The 19,755-nt window shown below is 47.7% G+C and overlaps 1 protein-coding gene across 1 annotated transcript in view; it reads left to right on the forward strand.

Annotated features, from left to right (window-relative positions):
* The window catches only part of LOC126527934 (salivary peroxidase/catechol oxidase-like), a 219,392-nt gene that overhangs the window by 10,277 nt on the left and 189,360 nt on the right, over positions 1-19,755 (forward strand). Inside the window, exon 2 of the mRNA XM_055069370.2 lies at positions 7,714-7,846. Within this exon, the coding sequence (XP_054925345.2) occupies positions 7,714-7,846 (133 nt within the window). The remainder of the gene's footprint in view (positions 1-7,713; positions 7,847-19,755) is intronic.

Below are 19,755 nucleotides of genomic sequence, written 5' to 3' on the forward strand. Positions count from 1 at the left end.
CCCACCACTTCAATTGATGCTGCGCACGTCAACTACCACTCTACATACACACAAACAAAGGAATGCAGGCTCGAGCGAGGCAGATTATGACGGCATGCACGCAAAAACAAGCACGGTCAGGCACGGTCGCGGAGGCTGCGAAGGAACGGAACATCATGTTCTTAAATCAGGTTCTATATACATACGAACGTGAGCCCAATGCGCGGAGGGTACCACATATTTGGCAGCGGAGCACTGATAGGGATAGCAAGGTTCAGCATTGGGTATGAACTCCTCGGATGGTGTTCTAACTACACGTGAGTGCAACATGTTTGCGCTACACAGCACACAAGGCATCTCATGCTGTGCTGAATGAACAGCGGCCCGGCAGCTCCTAGGCGTCTGACAGCGCCAGCATGGGGAATAGCCCCGGCAGTGGCTTTGCAAGTGTCGCACGTCGGCGGTGCAAGATATGGGACCGACTGGAAGCCATCGACGTTAGCAGCGACCACTGAAATATCAAACATCAACTTGAAGTTTGCTTCCCGTTCAGAGATGAGCTCAGCACGACTGCCAATGCGCTTATAGTAGTGCTTGCAAATATATGTGATACCCGACATCCTATTTAACTGAAGGGTAGTGAATCCGGTCTTGAAAATTGGTTACAGCATCTCAAAATTAAAGCGTTCTTCGCCGGCACGTTACACTTCAGCGACTCTAATTTGAAGTAAAGCTAATGAGGCTTTCGGCTGTTTGCAACGCACGAAAATGCGCGGACAAATATTTATTCTCTCTTCACCGTTAGGTGCATGTTCAACTCAGTTCACCAATTTGCAGGTGCTTGTTTCTGAAGGAACAGTTATGACGTATTTGTATAGAGCTACTCGACCAAACTTATTGGTGGGATATGCCTCTTAGAAAGTATGGCTGCAGCCAGCAAGAAGCCGAAGCCTCACAAAGTCCGTTTTTTATGGACTGAAGGAGCGAACAGTTGGCAGTATGTATATATGAACTACAGACACTCGAGACATTTTCAAGGCTGCCTAAACAGCCCTTTAGAGCTCGAGTATACCTTAAATATTGCCAATGACGCCGTAGAGAACTGCCTCATAGTTTCAATTAGAAGTTGTAGTGAACGGGTTGGTGTAACGAACGATTCATGCCTCGTAATAACGACAGTTGATTGCTTCCGTTGCGGGAAAGATATATCATATGGTCGATAAAGGCTGCTTCAGGCCAGTATCGAGATCGTAATCTCGAAAAGCATTTGTCAGGTGGTTACTGTGTGCGTGCGTGCGTGTGCGCGCGTGTGTGTGTGTGTGTGTGTGTGTGTGTGTGCGTGTGTGTGTGTGTGTGTGTATGTGTGTGTGCAAAAATGTTTTTTTTCATACGAGATCCGCACATCACTCTTCATTTTACGCATTATTTGAGTGCCCACATTTGACTAGAACAACTCATAAGAGCAATAAGAATCGATAAAAGCTTCGCAGGGAGTATCCTTCGAACATAGGAATTTTTAATGCTGACGCCAAATACCAAGATTGCTGTTCCGTAAAACTAAGTACTTGGCAATGTTATGTTTTGAGCGAAACATCATAAAAGATTGTGCGTGCTCATTTCGCAGACAGTCATTTCACGATAAATTTATGGACGGACACTGCGCACCCCTGCGTTGCAAAAGCAGTATACACTTTCAACTCGACATATCGTGCGATATCCAAGCCACAAATTTTCACAACTCACGCCGTTTCAAAGAAGAAACTGCACCTCAGGCGTGGCAGCAGAAAGCAGACGAGACTTCCTACAGGAAGTGCGGCTGGCGCACCCAATAACCCGAACATACACAAAGCGAACGAGCGCGCACGGCAGCCGAGCGAACCGCAGCGAGTGGCGTCCCGGCCATGACGTCACTCGCGAGAGGGCGCTACCCTAACTCTTCGCCGCAGGGGTGCATGCGGTGACAGAAATGCACCTTAGAGACTCAGAAGAGCCGCCAGTGATGGAGAATTATGTTTGAGAAGAGTGCAACATAACTAAGTCGGAAAAAAAGAGAGGGGGAGTCGGAATGCTCATCCATCACGGAGCCAAATGGAAAAGAGTAAATTCAAAATGTCAAGAGCATCTTTGGTCATCAGGTACAATGAGTGGGAAAAAAACTTGGCTGGGCGTTACGTATTTGTGGACCAGAAATAATTGCACAGAGAAGAATAAAGAGTTAGTGGAATGCATAAGCGCTGATATTAAGGGTTTCGGGAATGGTGATGAAATTACCCTATTAGGTGACATGAATGCCCATATACAGGATTTTGATGGCTATACCGACAACAACGGGAAGTCAATGCTAGACCTTTGTGAGCAACATAACCTCGTTATCGTAAATACAGGGCATAAGTGTGAAGGGCAGATCGCGTGGAAAGTGGGAAACCGGCAATCAACCTTTGATTACTGTCTGATCACAGAATGAATTAATGATAAGTTGAGAGAAATGGTCATTGATGAGGAAAGGTATAGCAGCATAGGTAGTGACCATAAACGCATCATTTTGAAAACGGGATATATAGTTGGGAAAGAGAGCAAGGAGTGGAAAATGACCAGTCCAAATTTGAACGCTGAACAAATACAAATATAGTCACTAGAGTCGAGGAAGAACTTGGCAAATGGCCAAATAAACAGTGGAAATATTGTGCTGCTAAGTGCTTCTATATATATATATATATATATATATATATATAGCTTCTAAGTGTAATCACGACAGAAATACGGAAACAGAAACCACATGTTCGTTGGAAAGGGAAAAAGAAACCGAAAAGCTGGCGGAACAGGGAGATACGAGAAGCGATTGCCGAACGACAGAATGCATCCCGAGAGGACAAGCAGGCAAAGAAGGCAGTGTTACCGCAGGATAAAGTAGCCAATAAATGGGAAATATACCGGAAAGAAAAAGTCTATGGTTCAAATACTGGTGCAAGCAAAATTAAAAGGTGAAAGTGCACGCTGGTTGCCAGAAATACGTGAGAAAAAGAAGGCTGCACCGAGAAAATTTGGGAACCACATGAAATTATTAGGCAGGAAGTCAACAACAATACAACATATCCTAGACGAAGATGAAAACAGACTGGATGGAGAAGCGGCAATAAATTACATCCGAAAAATAACAGCCGAATCTTTCCAAGGCAATGCCGAGGTTGTATTTGAAGAAAAAAAAAGCATGAAAGAGACCCAGGTGGAAAAAGAGCTGGTGCTGAGAAATTTCAACTGCAAGAAAGCGGAAGAGAACATTCCTAAGGGGACAGATACAGGGCTAGACGATGTTCCTGTTAGGCTGATTAATGAACTAGGACCAAAAAGTAAGGAAGCGCTGGTGAAAGCAGTGGAAAAAGTTTAAAAGATAGACGAATACCAGACAGTTGGCGACAAAGTGGCTTGAATTTAATTTATAGAAGTAAGGAGGAGAAAGACAGAATTCACTCGTATAGACCGTTGACCATTACATTGGTAATATACAGGCTGGCAATGCAGGCAATGAAATTAAAGCTTCAAGCATGGGCAGAGAATAACGGCATTTTGGGAGAACTTCAGAATGGCTTCAGAATAGGTAGGCGTTTAGATGATAACTTATTTGTTCTTACTCAGTGTATTGAAATATCAAAAGTAGAAAGCAGACCATTATATGTGGCCTTTTTAGATATTACAGGAGCCTATGACAACGTATACCGCAACATTTTGTGGGATATTCTGGAAGGGGAAGGCTTAGGTAACGATTGTCTAAAGCTTTTGAGAGAGATTTACCTAGAAAATACCGTTTGCGTTGAATGGGAAGGGATGAGGAGCGAGGAGAAAGTTCATATCAACAAGGGACTGAGACAGGGGTGCCCTTTATCCCCACTGTTGTTTATGATATACATGGCGAGGATTAAATGGGCACAGAAACAAGTAATATCGAGTTTAATCTCTCATACAAACAGGCGGGTACAAGTAGTAGAGCAGTAGCTTCTAGGTTTGTTTTATGTGGACGACAATGTGTTGCTAGCTAACAAGCAAAGTGATATGCGACATCTGGCTAATAGCTATGGACAGGAAGGGGATAAGTTAGGTCTGAAAGTTAGCGTTAAGAAATCAGGTGTTATGGTATTCAATGAAAACAGCGAACAGTGGCCCCAGAGGGCCAGGGAATACATTGCGTAAAAGAATATAAATACTTTGGTATATGGATAAACGAAGGCAATAAATATATAGAAACGCATGAAGAAACAATAACAGTAAAGGGGAAGAGAAATACGGCCATAATGAACTCAGAGTGCTGTGGGGATACAAGAGGTACGAGGTGCTCCGAGGAAAGGGGTAATGGTTCCAGGACTTACTTTTGGAAATGGCGTTGTTTGATTTAAATCAGGGGTACAATCAGGACTCGATGTGAACCAAAGGTCAGTGGGTCGCCTCGCATTGGGCGCTCACGGGAATACTACAAATGAAGCTGTGCCGGGTGATATGGGCTGGGCTAGTTTTCATGTGAGGGAAGCTCGCAGTAAAATTGAGTACGAAGAACGACTGAGGAATACGGAAGGAAGTAAATGGGCTGGGAGACTGTTGAGGTATCTGTACAAGAAGAACATCGGTTCACAATGGAGTAAAAGAACTAGGAAGCTTACCAGCAAGTATGCGGCCTGTAGGGTGGGCAATACAGCAACAAAGAACGTCAAGCGGAAAGTCAGAGAGGCCGAAATTATCTAATGGGTGGGGGGAATGGAAAAGAAACCTGCCATGAGTAATTACTTAAGAGGAAAAAACGAAATCAGGAAAGAAACAATTTATGGACTCAAAGGGAAGCTCATTACTTTTCGAAGCGAGATCGAGATGCCTTAGAACACGCACCTATGAAGCGAGATATAAGAAGGAAGAAGAAGCATGTGCTTGCTGCGGTAAAGCTAGGGAATATATGGAGTATGTTTTATTAGAATGCGTAGACGTCTACCCAGCGGTGGATTTAGGCACCACTGGCCTCCTTGAAGCCCTTGAGTTCAGCGAGAGCAATGGAAAAGTAAACATTTCCGCAATAGGCATTAGTAAGAGGCGATTGGGGGATTGGTGGAATAAAAGCAGGCAAACGACAAAAAACGGAGACGTACAAAAGCACAGTTCGCAATAAGGCATCAGAAAATTTGGGTGTGGGAGTTCATAGTGTTTTTCTTTTCTTTTTTTATTGTTTAACCAAGGTGGGACATTAGGCAGTGTAACAGCAAGAGCTTGGTGGCGCAACCCACGGTCCCGTTCCAAAAAGGACGCTCATAACATCCATCCGTCCATCCATCCATCCAGCCGCTAATAGACTCCGGGATGGCATATACACGACAGATTTAGAACCGATACACTGTTAACAAAACGTGCAACACGACTGATCATATTTTGAAACGTGGCCGATAGCAGCACACCTCTTTATCATTGAAATAAAGTTTTGCCTTTTGACTCGCTTTACAGAATGAAGGTTGCTCAATATACAAATCCTCTAACAAAGTATAACAATCCCTTCCATGCGAGTATATCTCTGTGTGCGACTTAGAATTTTTAGGGATCTGCAAGCATTAAGTGTTTCAAGCTGCCTGTTGCCCGGAATATATTTGTCAAGCAGCTTCTAGAATTCGCTGGCGAAGACAGCAATTTGGATCTTTATGCCCAACATCACTAAAGACTGAGAAATGTTTAAAGTCTCTGCGAATAACTTTTGTTGGGTTTTTAAAAAAGCATTCATGTTTAAGAGCCCTTTTAAGCACTGAATATTATTGTCTAGTTATGGACATACTGACAATGTGAGTTAACCATATTGATATACTGCTACATGCTATGATTTTGGATGTCCATAATGATGTTGACAATTCCATGGTCTATTGCTTACGCTGGCAACAGTGTCCAAATAAACAAAGATGGCTACGACATCCAGGCTCACGGCGGTAACGGCGGCTCTTTCTCTTGGTGCTAAGCTCACGCCTTTCTCGTTCGTGGCGTCGAAGCGATGCGTTGCGTTGAAGCCGAAAGGGGTCTTTGCTGCCGATTACCTCATTTTGATTGGTCTCAAGGATTTCAGCGACGGAACCGCGGAAATCGCTGCCCTGTGAGTGCCAACGTACGGCTTGCCCAGACAAAGAGCCTTTCAAGTGAAGCGGAGGGTAAAGAATTGGAGGTATTTGTCCATAGCGGTCCTCCAAAAAGTGCAAGTACTTGTTCGCGGCGTTGCTGCAATGGTGCAGGTACGATACTCGACTGTTTTCGACCTTCATAGACAACTCCGCAGTGCGACGCGTGTTGTAGTATACCACATATAGCCACTCACAACGCATAGGCAGTAACATCTGTCTGGCTTTCATAATCTAAATGTGAATATTCTGCCTGGATATAACGAGGCTAAAAACTGCAATGTTGCCTGCAGTCAGTGTGTCTTGCGATAAAAATAAATTAGAGTTCCGTTTGCGGAGTCGGGGCTGCACCTTTCATTTTATACTTAGCTGATACGTGTGACAAGCTCGTCTGCGTCCGATAACTGGTGCTTGTTCACGCCGGTAGTAAACAGTGTTCGAGGTGGGGCCTGAGCTTGCTAACAAACCAGGCACCCTGTGCCCGTATAAATTCTCAAACCGCAGTGAAACGCGAGAAGTGAATAACAATCAATGGGACGTTGAGTTTCTTCCAAGAGGTTTCTAAAATTAGGCGAGTGTTTTCTCTTGGGCAAAGTCAACTTGTATTAGTGTAAACGCATTACTTGGAAACCGGCTGAACCCGCTGTAACGGAATTTAGGTGTTTGCATTGTGTCGAAAAGCAAGCTAGTGGCGCCGTGTATAGGTCGAACGCTCCACAGCTGGAACGAACACATATACAGCATTAAATTCACCGCTTGACGGAAGCTTCATTTCATAGATTCTAGAATGTGTATTGAATATGCAGAATGCCTTTTTTTTCTGTCTCCTATAATCATGAACCAATCTGAAGCGTTCTTTCAACACTGACCTATGAGACACTGCCCTCTGCGAACCATTGTGACAGAAGAACGTTCGTGGCAGAAGCCTATTGGAAGGTTCTTGCAACGTTCCTTGAAGCTCTTGCTACTGATGACCCGTTAGGCATTGACAGTTCGAACGCAGGGGTCGACGCCTTGAAATCGGGAGCGCTGACAGCGTATACGGCCTTTTCCGCAGATATTTCGACGGCCTTTTCCGTTGTAGGCCAAGACTCAATAGAAGAGAGAGTTGATTGAAGCCTATATGTCTATAAACTTGGCCTCAAGATGTGTGTAATCGCACCATCTGTTTTCCTATCCAAAAAAAGAGTTTGAATTTATTGATCAATGCCGCCGTGCATAGATAAAGTGATTACCGCGTATATGATATGTTGTGCCTCACGCACGTTCAATACGGACTTGGGGGACGTCGTTTTCATGAATAAACTTCAGTTGTCAGTCTAGCCTCCTTCCTGTCGCTTTGTATATATGTCTGCCTCTCCATTATCCCTCCTTTTCAAGTTCGCTGGCATTCTCGTAGTACAAAGCGCTTGCCGACCGGCGCCTTGCAACTATTAGTGCATAACACTGACGACCTCTGCCTCCTATACAGAGATACGGGGTAAATGACAAATATTAGCGGTTGAGCCTCGTGAGGGGCCCATTATACACCTTCAAGTGTCCAAATCCTCATCTCTGTATATGTTAACTTTTGCTAAAGAGCTGCCACTTCATTGGTTCGTTGCAGCGATGCCGGCCGACGGTCCCCGATACTCCCCGGCACTTCGTCACCAACGGAACCGCCCGGTGCACCCGGACTCAGTGCTCATGGACACGGTGCAGCTCTGGGACGAGCAGGCGCTGCTGCTGCTCATGAAACGGTCGGTCCATCATCTCCTTTCTGCACCACTATGTACCTGGCGCTGTAGTTTATAGCGATTGCATTTTTTTTTGCATATTTTACGAAAAAGCTTCGAAGCCACTGGGCGCGAAACGGGAGTTTTGTTGATTTGCTATTGTTTACTTTGTAAAGGAGGTCCCATTGCACTCTTTGAGTTGTGGACCTCCTTGTGTATATTAATATATTCTAACCTTTCTAATCATCTCAATAAAAACCTATTCTGATTCTGATAGCAACAACATGGGCGGCGGTAGATTCGCATTACCGCCGTCGGCGCCACCACCGCTGCCGCCGTGCTGATCCGCGGTCAACGGCGCATACGGGGCCCACGCACAGAGGGTTATAATCTCTGGACGCGTGGAGTGCGGTTCGCTGCAAATACGACGAAGCGAAGTGGACGCACCGTTCAGTTCGCTCAGTCGGCTCGGCTGTCAAGCCTGGGAAGCGCTCTGCCTTCTGCTGCTGACACCAGCACATTGCGTACGCACACTAACTTTCCCACAGAGCTGACGTGTGGATGCACTGGGCTGCAGCAGAACAGACAGTAAACACCAAGCGAACGTCATCTAGCATTTTACTGGGCGATGAGAAATGCCAACGGTTTTCAGTCGGTATTATCTCGTAAGTGTGTGTGAGAGAAAGTTCTTTATTTAAAGCACACTGGTAAAGGGGCACTAAAGGCAAATACTAAGTCAAGCTAAAGGGATATATTAGTGCTTGAGAATCTGTAAGGCGTCAGTATTATTGTGAACAGAGCTTTAATAATCGAGAAATCGAGGTAAATGCAGGACATGATTAGAGACTCCCCCGGCACATTCAAGCACTTGCCTGATGACGAAAGCACTCCTCAGTGAAATTCTGTAACTAGTACTCAATTACTCGTTTTACAAAACATCCTCATAGTGTATTTTAATATGAAATAAAATGCGGTCTATCCAGTTCCATTTTCTGTTTAGAGAAAAGAACTAATTGAAATTTCAGTTGACAACGACGCGGGTGGTCGGAAGGTTTCGTTTTCGCTCGACTCTGCGCCGCCCACGCTTTCGCGTTTCAATACTTTCCTGATCGCGTAGTGCTGCCCTGGTTTTGCTGGCTCGCGAAACTCGCACAAACTGCGAGTAGCGGAGAATTCAACTTCCATGTGATGTTGCGGGATGCCCGAACCGTCTACGCCACTTGACGAAAAAGCAGCTGCCGCTGTGAATCCGCCGCTCTGGCTTGGCTCGGTGCCGCCGTCTGTCGGGCGCCGTTTTACTCACTGACGGCAGCAAATGACGGTGATGGCGTATGCAACGTCACCACTTCCCCGTTTGGGTGGCGGGAGATTTGAAGTTTGAAAAAGGTATTCGTACCCTCCAGATACAATTTTCTCGTAAACTAAGTCTTTTCTTGGCGCGAAGCAAGCGTTGCGATGTTTCTGGAATGGCATTTAAACAGTCCACGTCGACTTAGTATTTGTCTTTAGTGTTCCTTTAAGGCCCTATACTCGCTCGATTCGCCCGTCCGTCCAGACCGCGTCCGCCTCCGTGCAAACCGGTGTAGATGCCCGAAAGGCTGATTGTGTCGCAAAATTTAATGCACGCTGAATCCGCACGAGCGGATAACACGCACACTCCGACTGGACGACGCGGTCGGTTGACACCTGGCAACCATTCGGCGGAGGAAGGGTGTTCAAGGTTGGCAACTACCTTTAAAAGCAGACGACACTGGTATATTTTTGTAGACGTCAGTTCAAGTTTCCGCGTCTCGGGGAAAACGCGACTCTAAGCTGTCACATTCTGTTGCGCAGCCGCATGTGTTGCATTGGCGCAAGCATCCTTGTTCGAAGTACTGCAGAGTCATATTATCTTTGCGTCCTATTAAATATCTATTGCAATCGCATCATGTTGCAGCATGGTATGTATTCTTGGACGATCACTTTCAGGGCCCTGTTGCGTGTGCCGTGGTATGCGTGGCCGGCAGGAGGTCTCGACCCCACTTCACGCAGAGTCAGAGACGAGGAGAGCTTTCTCGGCGAAGAATTCTTTATACAGTATGTACAAGTTGGCGTGGTTATCAGGAGAGACCAACTGAGCAGCTCCAAGCTGCTTAAATAACACATCCCCGTCCCCAGATTGCCCAGACAGTCCCTAAGGACGAACAAGGTAGAGAGAGAGAGGGTCCGGGCAGGCTCTGTTGTCCCAACGCCGCTTCCAATGGCCGGCGCCTCCGGGCACCGCGCTGCGCCGTCAGGCCAATCTGGCGGTCGGTCGGTATGGTGCGCCGGGCAAGTTCAATGGCCCGGCATAGGACAACGGAACAATCTGCTAGGCAAGGTGTCGAAACATAGTCCTTGGGTGGTCGGTAAAAGGGTTGCCCCTGGGCGCCGCCGCACAAAGGAGAGGGGGGGGGGAGGGTGCATTGCTGCCCGCACGAGGAGGGGCCGAATAGCAGTCCGTGAGCCGGCGGCCGCTTCCGTCGTTGACGCCGTGCAGCCGCGAGGACACCCAAGCCGTGCACTTAGTCGTCATGTGCCCGAAGCGGGCACCATGTGGGGATGAATGCTGCCTCCACGGTCGACACACCACAGCACTGGCCTCCCTTCAGGCAAATCGCAAGGCACAAACATAACAGCTCCTCCGCCGACGGGGAAGATCTCGTACGGTGAGAAGTCTCAGCTGCTCGACGGAAGAGATCTGCTTCGCCTCCTGTCTCTTGACTTTCTCCTAAATCATGTTGAACGAAACCACTGGCTCGGCAGCGCCAGCCCTACTCCCCAAGCGACCAAGCTGACATTAACAGTGAAAACTCCTATACTGCGTTAAGTCCTGGCAGTCACACAAGTGTTCTCGGTTCTTCACAAGACAAATAAGCAAAAGTATACAGTTGCAACCAAAAGAAATTTAGTACAAGCTGGCAAGATGAACTAAAAGGCGCGGCTTAAACCATCAGCATTGGCATTGGCTGTCCCTTTCGATAGCGCACGCTGATATTCAGCTCTTGAAGTGCCAGACTTCCCCTTAACAATCGGGGATTCTTGCCTGACATTTGAGCCAGCCACTTTAGCGGGCAATGATCAGTCACAAAGACAAATGTCGTTCCGTAAAGGTAGCAGGCTAGTTTTTGAGATGCCCAAACAAGGCATGCACATTCATTCTTCGGTGCTCTATAGGCCTCCTCTCGTACCGTGAGCTTTCGGCTCGCGTATAACACTGGGTGCTCTTCACCATTGTCAGCCTTCTGACGCAACACAACCCCCAACCCACGATTGCCTGCATCGCACTGTACAATGGAGAGTCGGTCGTAGTTCGGTGCACGCAGCACGGGAGAAGCCGAGAGAGCCGCTTTGAGCCTCTGAAACGCGTCCCCCTTGGCGTCATCCCAAATTACTCTTTCAAGAGCCGATTTTCTTAGGGTATCGGTCAGTGGAGCCGCTAGTTCTGAATATTGGGGGATGGGACACATCTGATCTTTGGTGGTCGCATTCAGCCTCCTATAATCAATGCAAGGTGGTGGGTCTTTACCCGGGACCTCCACAAGAATGAGCGGAGAAGCATAGAAGCTCTCGTAAGGCTCGATTATTCTAAGTTCTAGCATCCGCTCAACTTCTCTTTTGAACATTTCCTGCTTTCTCGGTGCCGTCCTGTAAGCTTGTGATTTCACTGGAGTTTCGGATGTGAGTTCTATGTCGTGAGCCATCAGCTCCGTCTTTCCTGGATTTTGAGAAAACAAATCCATGTTCTCTTCTACTAAGTTATTTAGATCAGCCAATCGCATGTCTGTCAAAGCTTCCTGAGACGCAGCGACCCTCATCGCATCTTCCGCACCCGTAATTTGATTCATTCCACTTAGACACGGAATTTCTGTAGCCACTTCCTCCGTCACGTTGAGAGCCAAATTAACTGTTTGCTCCCCAATGAGAACCTCTCTCGTCACTTTTGCTAGCACGCTATCTAGTGAGCTAGAGCATGGCAGGACAAACAACCCATCGACACATTCGACGTCCTTCATCAATGCGCTCTCGAACTTGGTTTGTCTGGTTGTTCTGCCTGATTGCCCAAGAGCCCTCACCTCTGCATTTTCTGCAATCTCTCTATCATGCTTAACAGTCTCTTCCTCTCTACTCACTGATATTGAAGGACTTTCCGGCTCAATTTCGCACTCATCGCCGAGTGGATTGCTCAATTCTACGTCAGTATCCTGTTCTTTCATTTCCGGTTTAGGAGCCAAGGCACGCGCTTTATATGTCGTTAGAGCCTGAACGCTACCCTCCACCCAATCTTTACCCTGGTCCCTCAGTAGGCGATTGGTGCGGTTAGAGAACAAGTAAGGGTACTGTGGCGGCAGCTTGTTAGAAACAGCCGCCTCAGTACACACTTCACCGAATGGCCCGCTGAGCACCACATCTGCGACCGGAAGGCAGACACTCGTGTCCTCTAACACAGCATTTATCCAAGCGCATTGGCCATTATACTGCTCTTGCTTTACATAATCCGGGTGCACGAGATCAATGGTTGCTCCACTGTCCCGCAACACGGTACAGTTTTTCCCATTCACCTGCAGTTCAGACAGGTGCGGTTTGAGCAGCTCATCATTAGTCTGCGTGTCAGAAACGTACGCGAACACAACTTTTGGTTTGCGGCAGCCGACCGCTATGTGACCGGTTTCATTGCAGTTAAAACACGTCACCGGCCTCCGTTCTTCGAACAAGCTCTTCTGTGAACGTTTCTCACGAATCTCTCTCTCTTGTTCCCCTACCGGCTGCTCGTGAACCTTCAGCTCCACTTCTTTCGCAGCATCTTTCCCATTACAGGGCTTAGCTGTACCCTTCCAGCCTCTCTTTTCCACCGCACCGGCGATCGTAGCCTCCTCTTTAATTCCTCTGCGTGAGGCATACTGATCCGCCAGGTCAGCGGCTGACTGCACCGACTCGACACGATCCCTGTCTTGGATCCAAAGTTTCATTGCCTCCGGCACCTTTGAATAAAACTGCTCCAAGGCAAACACTTCCAACGCCTTTTCGAAGCAGCCAAAAGCTTTGGCGCCCTTTAACCACTCGGCCAAATTTACCTTTAACTCATAAGCAAACTCGGCAAAAGTAGCGCCCTGCCTTTTGTTCAGACTTCGAAACCTCTGCCTGAATGCCTCTGCTGACAAATGAAACCACTTCAATAGGCTCTCCTTCACCTGATCATAGTCGTCAGAATCATCCGCAGGCAACCTCGCAAGCACATCTGCTGCCTCGCAGGGCAACAAACTAAGCAAGCGCCGCGCCCAAGTGCTGCGAACAAATTTCGACTTCTCGCAAGTTCTCTCGAAATTTACGAGATACAGGCCTATGTCTTGCCCAACCTTGAAGGGCTGCATAAGTTTAGATAGATCATAAAGGTCATGTCTACCTGCTCCCTCTGATTCCGGAACCACACTTGTCTTTCTCAACTCGACTTCAAGTCGAAGTTTCTCTATCTGAAGCTCTGTTAGCTTCTGCTCGTCCGCCTTGCGCCTTAGGATTTCGTTCCACATTTCTACGATTTCCTCTTTCGCAAGATCCGTGCTCTCAATCGCTTCAATGATACTTGCTTTCGTCATTTGAAGCTGAACTTCAACGCCTAGCTCCTCGCAAAGGGATATGAGCTGAGTTCTAAGCAACCGTTTCAGATCCATCGCGGAACACTGGTGTGACAATGCCTCGACCTCTACCCAGAAGTACCAAAACACACGCTTCTGCGGCAGGTCCCTACCAGCGACCAGGATTACACCTCTATCCAGTCAGCCTGGTCACTCAAAAGAGCAAAGCCAACACTCACCAGCCCTAAGCTGTCCGTCCCCGTGATCTCGGTGTGCTGTCGTCCGTCATACTTCAGGCTCGATCCCACCGCTCGCCATCCAGCTGTGGCGTGTGCCGTGGTATGCGTGGCCGGCAGGAGGTCTCGACCCCACTTCACGCAGAGTCAGAGACGAGGAGAGCTTTCTCGGCGAAGAATTCTTTATACAGTATGTACAAGTTGGCGTGGTTATCAGGAGAGACCAACTGAGCAGCTCCAAGCTGCTTAAATAACACATCCCCGTCCCCAGATTGCCCAGACAGTCCCTAAGGACGAACAAGGTAGAGAGAGAGAGGGTCCGGGCAGGCTCTGTGGTCCCAACGCCGCTTCCAATGGCCGGCGCCTCCGGGCACCGCGCTGCGCCGTCAGGCCAATCTGGCGGTTGGTCGGTATGGTGCGCCGGGCAAGTTCAATGGCCCGGCATAGGACAACGGAACAATCTGCAAGGCAAGGTGTCGAAACATAGTCCTTGGGTGGTCGGTAAAAGGGTTGCCCCTGAGCGCCGCCGCACAAAGGAGAGGGGGGGGGAGGGTGCATTGCTGCCCGCACGAGGAGGGGCCGAATAGCAGTCCGTGAGCCGGCGGCCGCTTCCGTCGTTGACGCCGTGCAGCCGCGAGGACACCCAAGCCGTGAACTTAGTCGTCATGTGCCCGAAGCGGGCACCATGTGGGGATGAATGCTGCCTCCACGGTCGACACACCACAGCACTGGCCTCCCTTCAGGCAAATCGCAAGGCACAAGCATAACAGCCCGCTGCATTGGCTGGTTGAGCAGAACCTATCGAGTCATCCGTTCCGCGTTCAACGTCACGCTAAAGTGATAGTATCGCCGAAAGGGATTCACCCGAGGATCCCCATATATTGCTATCTATACTAAGTTGTTTTCGGCACGATGGTGCAGTTACGGTAGTTGTGCTTGTGACAGCTTGCAAGCACACGCAACATACGCACAAATGTCGCAGAATACAGCTGCGTAGGTCGACAAGTCACCTCTCTTTACCCCAGAGCACTTGCGTGAGGCTTCGAGTACAGCTTGTTGATGTGCTTGCATTTTCTTGTTCATCCTTTATTCCTTAATTTAATGCTTGCTGCTTGTAAACTTCCCAAGCGAATTAAAACCTTAATTGAAGTAGAAGAATAAAAGATGTGCTCAGCCATGGTGTCCTCCTTACCGTGTGTAAAAATGTCGTGATAAGCGGTTAACTAGATGCAGCAAGGAAGCGAAGGTAAATCAGTGTGCGCGTACAGTTCTTTACGACTGGCATAAAATCAATGTGTATGTATTATGATCACCTTATGCAGAAACTTGTTCGGCCGTATCTTATGCCCTGAATGTTCACCAACCGTGCTGGTCCCCTTTTTATCGCTCTTCCTGTTTTCATTTCTCTTTTCTCGGTTTTTTATATTTACTTACAGCTAAAAGAACCTTTTCGTGGCACTAAACTTCAATATATATATATATATATATATATATATATATATATATATATATATATATATATATATATATATATATATATATATATATATATATGATAGCAAGTAATAATTAATATTACTGATAAGACAACTTATTTCAACTGAAATCCGATACTTTCATTCTTTCTTGTCAGCATGGGTGGCCAATCTGTTGCCCGTTTACTACTTAGACATACCTAATTCAGCATTTAAACATTGCACAACACACTACCAAAATGCACGGAAGTTAAGCGGAACCATGGCAGGCATGCTCCCTCTCTCTTCCATGGCAGCAAACAAGAATAATCGACTTGAGACCGTTTGATGCTGTTGGCATCATACATGCATGTTCTATTTTGATTCTTTTTCGCTATATAAAAAATAAGCTCGCGCAGGCTCTACTCCGGTTATTTGAGTGAGTTTGGCATAGGCAGCATATTGTTTATGTAGTAAGCACCTAGCTATCTAATGCGCTGTCCTGTTTTAAGAAAATTTTTAATAAATTCGCAGCGTAACATCCGGCCAGTACTTGTATTTTATCTGAAAGCAAACCAAGATTATCAAGTGACTAAACTTCGCAGTGAGTTCAGTGATCTCACGTTGTGTGAAAAGGTTGACGTATTAATTGCTTTTGTCTTTGTATTTCTTAATTAGTAGCTGCTTTAACATGCACATGACAATGAAGTGAAGGCTCAAATGACGCAAGACAGGGCAGCACAAGAAAGTAAGGAAACATTTGTTGCAATTTTTTATTTTCATAAAAAACTAATGAATCGTTCCTTTAGTTCAAGTTTATGACTAATTCGCAATGTGCTCAGCGTAAAACCGGAAGATTGGTGTGCTCTGTTATCTAGTCACTACTCGAGTAGCCAAATAAATTGTACCCTTATGAGCACTCTGAAAGAGAGCACTCAAATTTGCAGTCAAGAAGCCACATTGGCTCAGCCTCTGTGTCAAGTGTTCCGTTCGTAACAATAGCTATAAAGGAATGAACTGGGAATTACTTCTCTCCACCTTGCGGGTCTCCGCAGAACTACTCTGTCGATCTGAACAAATGTATCGCACACAGCTTCCGCACACGATCTGAGTCACCAAAAGTGTGCAAGAATTGGTCTTGAATTCTGGGGTTTTACGCGTCAGAACCTTGCTTTAGTTAGGAGGCATGCCGTAGTGGAGGACTCCGGATTAATTTTGACCACCAGAGGATTTTTAACGTGCCTCCAATGCACAGGACAGGGGTGTTTTTGCATTTCGCCCCCATCGAAGTGCAGCCACCGCGGCCGTGATTCGATCTGGCGACCGCGTGCTTAGGTATACTGTTCTTGGAGCTATCAGTACAGCGGTGACTTTCTACAAAATTAACTGTTGAATAGGGACATTTCACTTGATCGAAAGGCCCAAGTAAGAATTAGTGTAGAACTCATGACACCAATTGCAGTCACCATGTATGACTGAAGAACGACACGTGACAGAATGATGAGCAATGGAATTCATCGCACTATTGTACGAAGTAGTGTAGCTGCGTTCGGTAATTCAATGCTGATATACTAAACACAAAGCTTTGAGTCGTTTAGATGGAATAATCGACTAGACCACTCTGATAAGCGATGGCAAAGGCTAAATACGAAGCTGCTGACTCAGGTACTGTTAATGGTCTAAAATATGGATTCTTAAATGTAGCGAATACGGTCCATAAATTGGTTTACATACAGGTTTAAACTACACCATGTGACAAAATTTAAATAGGACAATCTGAATGCTATAGAACATCTTTGATAGTGTCTAGTTGGTGCAACACAACACAACGATAGAAGAAGTTGTGCTGTTTTATTTACACACACCTGCACGTAAACGCAAGGTTATCGTACATATTGTGTTTACATATTGCTGTGTGTGTCAAATGAACCGCACAGCTTATACAATCAAGACTTAAGCACGTATTATATTTTGTACAGGACGAATTTCTATTAGTTACCCAACGATTTCTTTTTTTTAAAATGCGTCTTTATTTCTGCGTTGAATAGGCCAAGCCTTGCGGCAGAGAAGGGGTGCTCTGTGGGGGAGGGGGAGGGGGACCGGTGCTCTCTTCTTCCTCGAGGTGGAGTAGTCCCGAGATCGGCTCTGCAAAGAGGCGGCCAGGCCCTTCCTTGTCCCTGAAAAAGTCCAAAAAAGCACTCCAAAGCTGGACTGAGTCCTTGAGCACGATGTGCGATGGCGGGTCCAGCCACTCCTGCCAGGGAGCGTAGTGTCCTTTCTCGGACCGTGTCAAAGGCAGAGCAGCTCCACAGAAGATGTTCGGCCGTACCTCTGGCCGGGCATGCCGGGTACTTAGGGCTCGGGTATGAGTGCGGGTTGATGAGGTGTAGCCTTGCTGGTGACAGAAGCTGGCCGGTCTGGGCTCGGCGAAGAAGAACCGCCTCTATCCTGCGAAATGTGCTGGGTGGGCGGCGATATAGTTTCTCAGGGTTGGCCAAATGCTGGAGAATGTTGCGGCGTTTCCGCTTCCTGGGCTCCTGCCGCCTTTACACACCCGACGTCGCCCCCTATGGATAGGGCCGAGACATGGCACCGCGCACAGAGCTACCGCCGCAACATTCCACAGCATTTGGCCAACGATTTCTTTTTCTCGCATGCAGCAAGTCAACTGCGTTCATAATTAGGCTGATGCTGTTAATCTAAGCTGGGCTTGCGTATGATTTCCAGAATATGATAAAATAAAGAAGTGTAGTGTGTATGGTTCTAAAATGGAGTAAACTTACGTAAAAATTTAGCACACTGGCTAACACAGTGTGGATGCATGGATGGAAAAAAATTATTGATGTCTATCGGGACGTGCACTATAGCACGTAGCGGGATGCTCTCACGTCGGGGCAGAAAGACCTAGCCTCTTCGCCATGTCGCGGGCCCGTTGGACGGCCCCTAGTTGGGATTCAAAATTGGGAGTGCACAGAGCAGCCTCCCACTTCGATGACGTAACATCTTCGTCGCCCGGTAACGCGCGGAACCACCAGAGCATACGATCTAAGTTGGCAAATCCTGAGCAAAGGGTGCAAGTGTTTGCCGTTTGAATTTCGGGATAGATCCGGTCTAAGTGGGCGGGGCTAGGGTATGCCTTGACTTGCAAGAGTCTCAGTGTCAATGCCTAAGGCCTGTTCAGTTTACTGTGCGGCGCCGGATACTTCCACCTGCCCAGATAAAAAGTACTTTGTGAGTTAGTCATACGAGGCATGGAAATCTCTATTGTCCGGAACCTCTGTGCTGCGCCACCCGATAGCTACGCGGTCGACGATCGCTCGCGCTGCTCTGTGGGCCGACTCGTTGAGGTTGGACGGGGCTCCTTGATCTGTCCCATGTGAGCAGGAACCAGACGATTGTGTGTTGCTTGATTTCCTTGCCCCGTAGGATCCGGAAGACCAGTTTCAAGACAGTGTCCTTGGCGAATGCTCCGACCATCGATCTCGAGTCGCTGTATATCATCGTTCTCCCGTCGTCCAGCAGGGCCAACGCTATTCCGGCCTGTTCCGCAACGTCGGCCGACGTCGCCCGAACCGTCGACGAGTTTCTTATTTTCCCTTCTTGATCGATGCTGACTGCAGCGAACGCATTTCGTCAGGGTACCGGGCTGCATCGACGAAACAGCAACTCACGGCGCGCGTGCCGGCCTCTTCTAGGAGGGCTTTAGTCCTGGCCCTTCGTCTGCCCATGTTGTACTCGAGGTGGCCATTCCGAGTAATGGGGCCGACGGTAATGCGCTGTCTCTGTTCTCGAGGTATACTGCAGAACCTGGTCTCGATCTCCGCTTGGGGAACTCCAAGCTCTCTCAGGATGTTTCTCCCGCACCCGCCGTAGACAGTCTGGTAAACTGCGCCCTCTCCTGTGACTCCGGTATCTCTTCTCGCGTGTTGTGCATGCAGAGGTGGAGCAGTCGCTCCGAGCTCGTGTACATGAGAAACCCGAGGGCTCTCTTGACTGCCTTTCTTATCAACGTGTTCAGCTTGTCCCGTTCTGAACTCTGCCAGTTGTACATGGCCGGGACGTAGGTAAAGTGACACATCATGGAAGCATGAGCCAACCGAACGAGGTTGTCCTCGCTCAGTCCTTGCTGCCGGTTGGTAACCATTCTTAGGAACCTGATGGCATTGTCCGTTTTCGTAATGAGCTTCAGTACCGTCTGGTTATTGGAGCCGTTCGATTCGATCGTCATACCCAGAACCTGGAGAGACCCCACCCTGGGGATGAGAAAGCCCTCACTTGTCCTTAGAGTGATGCCGATGTCCTCTACAGGCGTCCAGCCTTTCGGTTCGGGGCCCCTGCGCTTGGGCCTGTATTGATGTAGCCCTGATTTCCGCGAGGAACATCGGAGGCCGGTCGGTGTCAGGTAGTCTTATGGCTTCTTGAACGCAGCCTCTAAGGGTCCGTCGCTGCCACCGGTGCATCATGTAGTGACATTGTCTGCATATGTCGTGTGGTTAATGCCGTCGACCTCGGAGAGTTTCCTCGTGAGATTGATCATGGCGAGGTTAAAGAGGGTGTGGGCAATATAATATAGCGAGCAGATATTCTGCGGGCAGACTCACTGGAAAATTTTGCTAACAGTTCGTCCTCATTGGTTTGTTTCGATCACAGAA

This window comes from Dermacentor andersoni, chromosome 9 (assembly GCF_023375885.2).
Source record: "Dermacentor andersoni chromosome 9, qqDerAnde1_hic_scaffold, whole genome shotgun sequence".
In the NCBI taxonomy this organism is placed as follows: domain Eukaryota; kingdom Metazoa; phylum Arthropoda; class Arachnida; order Ixodida; family Ixodidae; genus Dermacentor; species Dermacentor andersoni.